Source organism: Nymphalis io, chromosome 26 (genome assembly GCF_905147045.1).
Source record: "Nymphalis io chromosome 26, ilAglIoxx1.1, whole genome shotgun sequence".
Lineage (NCBI taxonomy): Eukaryota > Metazoa > Arthropoda > Insecta > Lepidoptera > Nymphalidae > Nymphalis > Nymphalis io.
The window spans coordinates 3039089-3051304 of record NC_065913.1 but is presented as its reverse complement, the minus strand read 5'-3'; the positions used below and the strand labels follow the sequence as shown (position 1 = coordinate 3051304).

The following is a 12216-nucleotide window of genomic DNA, read 5'->3' as shown; positions in this document are numbered from 1 at the left end:
AAAATTAAACTCTGTATTTTATGAATATAATGGCAAGAAAGCATAGCTTGTTTTATGAATACTACTAATTTTGTCAATAATTATAATTCATTTATTTATAATTTATACTAGTTACGGACAACAATTTACTAATAAATGAATAAAAAATTAAATTAGATTTGGCTATTAGTGTAATAAAAAAAATATCTGAATAATGTATATAATATAGTATAAACTAGCATCATTAAAGATGTTCTTTTTCTTTTTAAAATATTATAATTCTATATACTTTGGAACGGACTTCAAAATATAGTAGCATAGTTATAAGATTATACATCTATTTCATAATCTATATACAAATTGAAGGTGGTTTATCGGAGGTACTTTATTTTAAACATGACACTATTTTCTAGAAAATAAAAACTTTAAAGCAATTATATTTCATAATAGCAACACTGATTCAATGTGGATTTCCATGTAAATAGTGTGAGGCATCCTGCAGTTTATAATAGCTATTTGGAATAAAAGACTGGGTCAAGCCTCCTTGTGAACCGACGTATTGAGCTGGGACGAGCATTTCACTGAAACAAATACATAAATTACTATTTAATATTGGAATATAATGGAAATTCATAAAATTAAATTATCTATGAATTGTCTATCATAAAATAAAGTAGGGGGAGATTCATAGACAATTTGCTTATTGTTATTATTGTTACACAACTGATTACTACTTTCTTTTAAAAGCATATAAATTATATTTCGAATATAAAATAGAGTATAAGACTACTTAATGATGGTCATGCTAACATATGAATAAAATAATATCGTGTTTAGACGCAATGTTAAATAATAATAATAGTTTTGTATAAGTCACGAAATTCTATGATCATAGGGATTTCGGTTGAATCAAAGTTCCTTATAATACCAGGTTTAATATATATACAGGCACAGGACTATTTATACAGATTATACAGGAATATATGCATAGATGCTTATACTATATATATGATATTTATAGAGAATTGATTAAATTTAGGTCAGATATTATTAATTATGGACGTACGATTTAATAGCATTCATTATTAAATGTACCTATAAAAGTATCCGAACGTTTCATTATTGCTTATGAACCTCAAACGACTTTGTCTTGTAATATTTTTTAAAATTATTATTATTAATTGACCAAGGCCATCGTCCGACACGTGTTGATAAATCAATAATAAAATTTATGCATCATAAAAAAAACAGACATTTTTACCATTCCCAAGTCACTGGCCAAGTCACCCTCATTAAGGCATCATTAATCAATGCTACAAAGGGCCACATGTGTAAGGGTAGTCTATTGTTTTTATATTCACTGGTCTAAAGATTAGGCTGAATTACGTATCATCGTGTCAAACTTTAAACTGTGTAACACTTAAAAACTTCCTATAAGGGTCAAGGATATTCTTTGCTTGTTATTAACACTCTACTCACTTTAAAGAGCTAGATTAAAATCTATGCTGTTATACTGTAGTTTTAACCGACTTAAAAACAAAGGTCCTTCCATATGTTCTTTTACAGTTTTTAGAGTGAAAAGGTACTTATTTTACGTACCTATCTATAATCCATATTAATATATGTGACTTTTTTTTTGTAAATGTAAATAAAACAAAACTAAACTAATATATGTACATAGGACTTATACCAGAAGACGCAGTGCGTTCTTGTGAAGGTTTTAGTGCATTATATTATTACAGCGCTTCGCAGTTTCACTCATTTTAAATTTAAAATATTGATGTGAGAGACAAGAACAGAAAATTCACGATAATTCACGATAATTTTCTGTTCTTGTATGGAATATATTTAATTATGTTTATGGTTATGCTATATGGTAAAAATCCTAAACTCCTCCGAATCCGAACTTGGTTGGAACGCGTGAATTGCAAGTTCAAACTTATGCAAACATCTTTGTTTTTTCATATGCTTATGATTCAATTATTATTCAACGGTGTAGGATAACATCTTTAGGAAAGCCAACATGACGTGTCGGATGGAAATCTGTCATACTTATTCAACAAACCGCTTTAGAACAGCGTAATGGAATCTGCTACAAACCCTCTTCACAAAAGGAAAGGAGTTTACGGAATTTTATTAGATGATATTGAAATAAATCTATTTTGAAATTCAGTGCAACGTAATTAGTTAGCTAGTAATTTAATTTTAAACATAATGTTTTTTTTTAACTATTTAGACGCAACTCTTATTATATGCAATACTGGTGGTAGGGCTTTGTGCAAGCTCGTCTGGGTAGGTACCACCCACTCATCAGATATTCTACCGCAAAACAGCAATACTTGATATTGTTGTGTTCCGGTTTGAAGGGTGAGTGAGCCAGTGTAATTACAGGCACAAGGGACATAAAATCTTAGTTCCCAAGGTTGGTGGCGCATTGGATATGTAAGCGATGGTTGACATTTCTTACAATGCTAATGTCTAAGAGCGTTGGTGACCACTTACCATCAGGTGGCCCATATGCTCGTCCGCCTTCCTATTCTATAAAAAAAAAAAAAAAAACAAACTTAATGATAGTGCCTGAAATAATTTTATTAACTAGCTTAAAAATAAAAAATGTTCCTCAAATTGAAAGAAATTCGTTACCATATCGCAATTCTTAGTAGCGTATTTAAACTCGTAAAAATATGTCACAAAAAATTATGGCCCACACACTCTGACCTTGAATTTAACACTAAACAAAGGACCACAGATGAAACAATCGTTGTTTGGTTTATGGTAATAAAAATGGCGGCTATTAAGTGCCTTAACATTATAATACAAATATTTTAAACTATACTGTTAATAAATCATAATAATTACGTGTGTTGTACATGTTCGTATATATGCGTGCGTGTCATGTATTTATTTATATAAAACATATATATCTATAAAAAAAAGTCGAGATGGCCCAGTGGTAAGAACGCCTGAATCTTATCGGTTAAGATTGAACGTAGGTTCAAACCCGGGCAAGCACCTCTGAATTTTCATGTGCTTAATTTCTGTTTATAATTCATCTCGTGCTTTTCGGTGAAGAAAAACATCGTGAGGAAACCTGCATGTGTCTAATTTCATCGAAATTCTGCCACATGTGTATTCCACCAACCCGCATTGGAGCAGCGTGGTGGAATAAGGTCCAAGCCTTCTCCTCAAAAAGGGAAGAGGAGGCCTTAGCCCAGCAGTGGGACATTTACATGCTGTTACTTACTATATATATCTATAAATAGTATAATAAAGCCCTTAAATTTCTCTATCTAATTCTGTGTCTGAGAGTGTCACATTTTGCTTTAATTCATCAAAAGCTAAAATTATTAGATTAAGTGTATACAATTTTATAATAATAATATCCTGGGACATTTGTCACACACGGCCATCTGATCCTAAATTAAGCTTGTACAGAGCTTGTGCTATGGAAACCAGACAACTGATATACTACATATACTACTTTTCTTTTGTAAATACATACTTATATAGATAATTACACCCAGACTCAGGACAAACAGACATGTTCATGCACACAAATGTCTGTCCTCGGTGGGAATCGAACCCACAACCTTCGGCGTGAAAGGCAAGTATCTACCAACCACGCCAACCGGCTCGTCATTTTTATATTGTTAAGACTGCATTTGAACGTCGCTACAACTGTTAAATATTTATTATTATGCATATTAAGTACCTACTTATTATTAATAAGTTTTCTCTGTTTATTTCGGCTCCAATCAGAAACTAAAATTTTTCGGTCGAAGCTGTTATGTAGCAGACATCAAAACTTTGTATAAGTGTGTTGTAGGTCTCCAAAAAAGTAAAAGATAATCGAGAGATAAGATGCCTATCTTTTATACATAACTCACTGTAATCGTTGACATTTGTAGTTTGATTTAATATTCACAAAATATAAATCTTTATCAAAATAAATGACACAGTATTATTAATTCTAATCGCTTCATTTTGTGAAATATTGCTAACACTAACAATTTTCAATACGAACGATTAATTTTAAAAATATTACGAAATATTATTTTATAACTATGTACTATGTTTTATGCATATATTACTGTACTGTACGAGCGAATAAATCGATTGGCGAAAAATTATATTTCATTAATTTAAAAATGCACGCAGCTTAATTTTGCCTTCGAAGTCGAGATGGGCAGCTAATTATTTATAACTAAAAAATTAATATATAATTTAAAAGGGTATTGGGGTATTGAGTTTTTCTGCCTTTTATTATATATATATATATATATATATATATATATATATATATATATATATATATATATATATATTATAAATCCTCCCTGGCAGTAACGGTAACTCCCTCGCCTCAAAACATAAAACCGTTACGCTTTCCCGTCAAGTAGAAATTGAGTGAGATAAAACAATTTAAAATTATAATAGTATGAAAAGACACTTACGGTCTGTTACTCTGCTGAGGAGTCCTGTCTCTCTGTCTTCTATTTTTGAACCAATTCGAAACTTGAGTCAGTGTTAGACCTGTTTTCTGAGCAAGCGCTCGCTTCTCATCTGGCGTTGGATATCTAAAAAAATATTCCTAATTCAAATAGGTTCTTGATTTAATCGACGTATTAAATAATTAAATTAAATGTAGGTGAAGTTAGCAACGGTATAGAAAGTAAATTCTTATAAAAGATATTGGATAAAACGAGGTTCGTTAAAAAAATATTATATATTTAAAAAAAAACTTAACATGGGTATTTGTGGTTTTTAAGTTGGAAATACGGATTAAAAGAGTGAGGAAATAAATTGTGCACCTGTACACACACCTATACTCTATAATATGTCAAGAGACCAAGATTACATATTAAGCAATAAATATAGCACAGTATTTACCGATTTCTATAGTAACAGTCTTTTAGCGCGTTTCTGCTCTTTTCTTTGAAACAATAAACAGTTTCTTCGCCGTCCCATATCGTTTTAGGCAAAGGATACTTCTTTCTCAGCCTATATTTATCAACAGCGCCTAAAAATTAACAAATTAACGTTAAAAAATATCTTTGAATTAATATTATATTATTATATAATACCTTTGACAAGTAAATGGCTTAAAAAAATACAATAACTTATAATTTATGACGTATGGAATTAATGCCGCATACAGAAAACGTAAATAAAAAAATATATAGCTTAAGCGTACTTCAAATACCCTAAAACTTACAATGTAATATAATTATAAAAATAGTTTATTAATATATACTTTACATAATTTTTATCCTTTTGCAATTAATTTTAAAATAATTTAGCAGTATAATAATGGCGTCGTACTAATATATTAACAATTAATTTTGAATACGCAATTGCTTGACCTATTTTATTTATAAAATAACTTACCCAAAGGTCTCCCCCTAACTTTTTCGGCTTCCTTGTAATGAGCTTTGAACCAAAGCTTCTGTAGGTCGCTATGATGCCGTGGCGGGAAAGGATGCTTTTCTAATATCGCATATAGTTCTTGAAAAACTCCGTGATGAAACGCTACAAGCGCGCGCGCCCTAAAATATTTTTTTTACTTACTAGTAATGCGAGCATATTTTTTTTTTTGTATTTCGAAAATGTCAAACATATAAATCGACTACGAATCTCTATTATACTACTTTTTTGTATAAATATTAATGAGTAAAAAAATATTTTAAGCCCGATTCAATGTTTCTTTGTACCTTAGTCTTATTAAAAAATAAAAAAAGAATCTGCATTGTTTCAAACCTTAACACTGTTTCGTTCCCTCGCAACAACTCCGTCGTTGGCAAACTCCATAAAAACGCCGCCAGTTTTTCTATATCGCCTTTCTGTTGTAAAGCTTCGCACACACATTGCACTTGCTCCGAATTGAAATTCAAACATCTACGCATATTATTCTCATTATCAGCAAAATACTGTTGTTGTCTATCTCTGTCATTATTCACAACATTTTCAAACGCATTATTTATTTCTATTTCAACCATCGGGTTGTTTTCATTTTGAACATTTTTCATAGACACGTCATTAAAATAGGTGGAACGTCGGTCTTCGTTATCGATTTGAGAAAAAAAGTTATCATTAATTGGCGGCAACTTAAGTTCGAAATTCAAATATTTTTTGCTTCTAGGCGATAAATAGTTTTCGAAGGAGTTCTTATTGCTCTCTTGCAAGTAAACCTCTTTTCTGTCATCTGTTCGGGCCTTTTGTTTGCATGAGAAATATTGTTTCTCAGCTATGTCCGGCTGAGTGTAAAAGTTTCCATTTTGCTGTTCGTAAGGAAATGATGGTAATGACGTTTCAGACTCGCTTGTTAAATCGCTAGATGGACTTAGGCGGTCTGAACAGGTTTCCATATTTGTGGATTTCATCACAAAGTTAGTTATTATCTGTAACAATATACTTAATTAAAAAACTTATAAACTAAACGTAAATAGCATGATAAAAATGAAGTCTATAATAATATTATAAATGCGAAAGTAACTCTGTTACGCTTTTTGTAGACTTATTTACTGAACCGATTTTGATAAAATTTGATATGAAGCAAAGCTGGACCCTGGGGATGGATAGAAGCTACACTTTCACATAATACCCGCCATAATCTTAATATTTTTTATGTTTATTATTATTTATGTTTTTTTATAAATATTTATCTTAAGTGTGTACAGATTTTTTTATTTGTTATTAAATCTTTATTCACTACAAATTCGATTTAAACATTTAAATTAAACCAAAAAATAAAAATAAATTAAATATAAACAATTCTCTCCGCTACACTCTTCCTGCTACGTACAAACGATCTGCTGAAACCCGGTATCTTTAGGTACGCAGACGACAGCACTGTAACGGAGAGATACATATCCGGTCGAGCGAATGCAACAGAAACTCTTAAACACAGAGAGGCCTTGGTAGAACGCATCAATTTTATATTGGAAGAGGCATTAGATTGGGGTGACGATCAAGTCACCTTGTCGATTGAATCAAGTCAAATTTAATCTTGCCAAGACTCAAGCGTGTTTGTTCACCGCCAAGAGGAGTCCATTCCCCCTGACTCTGACTTTCCGAAATGTACCTGTACCCATCACCGACAGTATTGACCTTCTAGGAGTTACCTTAACATCGAAACTCAACTTTGGACAATGCATTGAATCCAAAGCTAAAACTGCTGGCAAAAAACTTGGTATCCTCAATAAGGTCAAACAGGACTTCACACCGGAACAGCTTTTGACCATATATCAAGCTGAAGTCAGATCGTGCATGGAGTACTGCAGCCATTTATGGGACGGCTCTGCTAAGTACCAGCTTAGAAGGCTCATTGGCGACCAGACACTGGTCGCAAAACTCCAGACTTTGGAACACCGTCGTAAGGTTGCCTGTCTGTCGGTTTTCTACAGAATATATTTCGGAGTGTGCCCAGGAACTATTTAATTTGGTTCCTCCGTCACTTTTTTACCATTGAACTGCGAGGCAGATGTATCTAAGACACGTACGAAACGATTTGCTTCATCGTTTCTGATACGCACCGCTAAGATCTGGAATACCCTCCCGACCTCCGTTTTTCACACCACCTACAATATGGGTACCTTCAAGTCTAGAGTGAATAGGCATCTTCTAGGCAAGCGCGCTCCATCTTAGACTGTATCATCACTTTCCATCAGGTGTGATAACAGTCAAGCGCTTGCTTATATACTTAAAAAAAAACAAAATGAAATGATTTATTTGCTTTACTATGCAGTGAAAGCTTTATATCCTAAGACAATGAAAAAAATATATTATCTAAGTTATCACATAATCAACTATCGGGTGATAAATCCCAGAAACAATCGATCAGCATCATAAACTTTTGACTGTTATTAAAAAAATATTTTACTTTAACTTTTTTTAGAAACATTTTTAATAACAATAAGTTATAAAGTTGCCACTATTAAAAAAAAATGACTGTTATAGTTTTTAAATTATTTAAAATTTATTAATATTTATTTAAAACGGATTCAAGCGTCAAATATTTATAACGGATTTCCTCTATCAAGTTAAAATTATTGTATTTAAAAATAACAAACGCAGAATACGAAAAAATCGATTGTTTTCAAAACATCGAGCGACAAATGTAGCTATATTTTAAACCGGAATTTCTTTTAAAAACAAAATGTCATCATTTGAATCCTTTTCAGCGTCTAAAGAAAATTATAATGTTATTTGAAATAATAGCGGGGCGTTTATTTATAATAAAAATTTATAATAACATATTCTTTGATTGTTTAATTACTATAGTCAATTTTGCATGTCACTTTCTGACATTTCACGATGGTGGTCTGTAATGAGTTTAAGGTTTGTTCTTAAAAAATAGCTCTACTGGTATAGATTTCATATTTTCTTATAAGCAGTACGATTGTCTTTTAAAACTAAATCATTTTTGATGGAGTAACATTTATCTTATAGATACACATATTTCGACACAGAATCCAAACTCATATAGGCTTCATGATAAAGAAAGGTTGCCAAAAAGTACTAAATAAAAATTATCAAATTAATAATAAATAAAATGTACTTTGTTCAAATCAGTATATATATATATATAGATTTAATGGTAAAACTAGTACCGGGTTGGAATGTAGGTTCTACCGCGAATCCAAAAAAAACTCAGTAGTTACGATTTTTAAAAATAAAACACCAAAAAAACAACAAATATCTACCGCTAAATTTAGCGTTACTGTTTCCTTAAAAAAGTTAATATTAAGTATTTTTAAATGGCGTTGCCTCTTGTATTTTGCTATAAGAGTTCGTACATACGCGCATTCGGATAAAGCAGGTCGATAGCGCTTTTCCTACTAAACCCATATTATGACTGAAATTAAATATTGAATAAGCTACTTCTAAGTAAAGAGTCTAATGGTGAAAGAAATTCAGTGGTTTTAAACTGTAAGCTTGTAAACAAATATTTTATTATTATTTTTATCGATATCCATGGCCAGCGGTGTTCCTTTAACATCAATAGGTTGCCTGTCAACCTTCCTGCTATAAATAGGCGTGAACTTCGCTCGGCTCTAATAATAAATAAGGTATAATTATTTTATTGTAAAAAATTGCTTTGTTGCGTTTTAAAAAAAAAGTTGTTATAAATTTGTTTAAATATAATATTATATAAAAACGAGTTGTTAAGCCAATTTCGTTTTAATTAAATATGTACAAATTATTAATTTACAATAAGTCTTATTTCCTTATGCTCTAAATGTATGACAAACACACGGATTGTCACATTTTACAAGTTTTAATTTAACTTAAATTGTTAGTGTGTGGTTAAACCTTGCGACTGTATATTAAGTTCCCAGAAACAAATTGAGCTGAAATTTGCTCCGTATATGCACGATGATCATACAATTATATATACCATGGAGGTCTCATGATGGGCAGTGAGATGATGATAGGAACACCTTATCTACTTGGCATGTCTACTTCATGATTGGGCTTGTAAGAATCTTGACAAGCAGAACAGATTAATAAATGATGTAAAAAAGAGGTGGCCACACGTACTCTCCATAAAATCAAATCAAATGTATTTTTTTTTTGTTATACGAAGGCGGACAGGCAAATGGACCTGACCTACCTGATATTATGTGGTCACCACCGCCCATAGACATTGGCGATGTAAGAAATAATAATCATTCCATAAATCGCCACTGCACCTCCAACCTTGGGAAATTAGATGTTATGCCCCTTGTGCCTGTAGTTACACTGGCTCACTCGCCCTTCGAATCGGAACGCAACTATATTAAGTATTACTGTTTAGCGGTTGAATATCTGATGAGTGGGTGGTACCTACCTAGACGGGCTTGCACAAAGCTCTACTATCAAGTAAACTTTACAATAAAGCGTTTTTGAATCATTAACATTTAAATTTTACCACCTTTCAAGTCGCCTCTAGCGTGAAGAAACGGTAAAAAACTTGCATAGATGCTCTCAAACTAAATTCGATTTACAATATGATTAATACACAATTACTGTTCTCGATCAGTCCTGTTTTGAAACACAAACTTAAATATGAGTAACTTCATCAAAAAAGTATTCAACATAACTCTTACCTATGTTTTATTACATGATATATATAAATGCTTGTTATTTAAAAGGTTATTATGTTTATAATATGTTTTTATTAATTTTATTAAACTGCACAAGCTAAACTATCCAAAACTATTATAAAAATGTTCAATTCATGAATAAATAATGAATAAATAACAGCGATACTTTAATTAAGTGACGAGCCGGTTGGCGTGGTTGGTAGTTACTTGCCTTTCATGCCAAAGGTCGTGGGTTCGATTCCCACCCAGGACAGACATTTGTGTGCATGAACATGTCTGTTTGTCCTGAGTCTGGGTGTAATTATCTATATAAGTATGTATTTACAAAAGAAAAGTAGTATATGTAGTATATCAGTTGTCTGGTTTCCATAACACAATCTCTGCTTAATTTGAGATCAGATGACCGTGTGTGAATAATGTCCCAGGATAAAAAAAAAAGTTATTAAAAAAATATTCATAATTATTTATAAAATAATATGAATACTTTTGCATATTTTAAAATATCACTATCGATTAGTACCGAATAATAAGTTTTACTTTACTTGGTAGTACCATCCATTCATCGTATATTCTACCTAACTGCACTCAGTGTTGTCTTGTTCCGGTTAGAAGGGTGAGTGAGCAGCTACGGGTTTAAAAGACATAACGGCTTAGTTGCAATGGTTGTTGGCGTATTGGCGATGTAAGGGATGGTCAATATTTCTTATGACTTCTTGAGACTCGTGGACCCGACGGCCATATTCCGTGGGTACCACTAACTTACTTGAAATATTAATAATCAGCGCGCCTATCCGTCTGAACGCGATAAACCCAAAAACAACTAAACAGATTTTATATGGTTTTCTATAATGGGTACAGTAAATCTTGAGATAGCTGGAGATTTATAATTCATTAACATTTTGTGTATATTGCCTAAATAAAAACGATATGTCGAAAAAAAACATGACGGAGATGTACCGGTGTGCGTCGCGTAAAAAAAAAAAGCTAGTGATAATATATATGTGCAAATAGTTTGTGGGTTTGTGGGGATAAGCGGTAATACAAAAACATTTAACAAACAGTAAATACCTAATTACCTTTTTAAAATTACCGCAAATACCTCTCCTATTACAACATACCTACTAAACGCGTTCCCGTTGACATCAGGTTTTGTTTACAGATATAAAAAAATCGTAAGCGTTAAATTAATAAACCAATATAGTTTATTGAATCTTTTTTTATAAATTGTGTTTTAATAATCTGTGATAAAAGATCGAAATAATCGATATTAATCGAAATTGGTTCAGTTTTGTTTGAAAGTCTTTATTTAGTAGAGAAATTTTATTAAAAAAAAAAGTACTAAAAAAAAAATATTCAACTATTAATATATATGTCTCATTGTATAATTTCGTTTTATTTATTCTCTTAAAATATAGTTTTATAAAACAACAATAAATTCATCCCGAAAGTATATTAAAAATTTATTATATTACATAAATAAGTATAAAATAAAAATTCTTACCCCTTATTCACAATAACAATATTGCACAAAACATCAATCACTATAATCATTCATTCACAATTCAACACAAAAAAAAAGTCTAAGAATGGCACATCCTCACTCAATGGAGTCATGGGGTCAAATGACAAAATATTTCATACAGTACCGTCTGTACCTGAACGAGAGGGGGTTTGCGTGAAAGAGATACGAGATGGGCGGAGTCCGGGGCCCGGTGTCGATTTTCTTTTTAATTTTTATAACGACCTTTTTGGTGGAACGCCTTTTTACAGCCAGGTGTGTTTGGTTGGATAGGTTTGTTTTTTTTTTGTTTTAAATATTTTACGATCGATTGACGAAACGGGTAATACATTTGGTTTCCACTCCGACGGTCGCTGCTTCAATCCACGTTCATGACAAACATTAATATTTTAGCATTATTTTATCCAATTTTATAAAAGACTGTTTGTGAAATATGTTTTTTTCATAACATTCTTTAGACAATAATAAATAGATGGAATTAAAATTAATTTGAAGGACGTGGATATATTTACTATTTTTTAAGAATTTGCTATTTATATACATATAATAACATTGTAAATAAGGTTTCTATGTACACGAAATATTATTAAATATATCATTACACTTACAACAACAATGTTGAAAAATAAATTA

General features: G+C 31.3%; 1 protein-coding gene across 1 annotated transcript; it reads right to left on the bottom strand.

The window, feature by feature from the left end:
- Positions 1 to 262: 262 nt before the first annotated feature.
- Positions 263 to 11680, bottom strand: LOC126778520 (homeobox protein ceh-33-like). The gene is made up of 6 exons (XM_050502155.1): positions 11566 to 11680; positions 5737 to 6377; positions 5368 to 5525; positions 4870 to 4999; positions 4434 to 4556; positions 263 to 560 (listed from the first exon to the last, which is right to left on the bottom strand). The coding sequence occupies exons 2-6, from the start codon at positions 6357 to 6359 to the stop codon at positions 440 to 442; spliced, it is 1155 nt and encodes a 384-aa protein (XP_050358112.1). The 5' UTR covers positions 6360 to 6377; positions 11566 to 11680; the 3' UTR covers positions 263 to 439.
- Positions 11681 to 12216: the final 536 nt, after the last annotated feature.

Bases quoted from the DNA above. Each gene is read 5' to 3' on its own strand.
- LOC126778520 (XM_050502155.1), bottom strand. From the start codon at position 6,359: ATGAAATCCACAAATATGGAAACCTGTTCAGACCGCCTAAGTCCATCT. The intron at 5,526-5,736 runs GTTTGAAACAAT...AAAATATTTTAG, and splicing joins GGGAACGAAACAGTGTTAAG to GGCGCGCGCGCTTGTAGCGT. The intron at 4,557-4,869 runs GTAAATACTGTG...ATATTTTTTTAG, and splicing joins GACTGTTACTATAGAAATCG to ATATCCAACGCCAGATGAGA.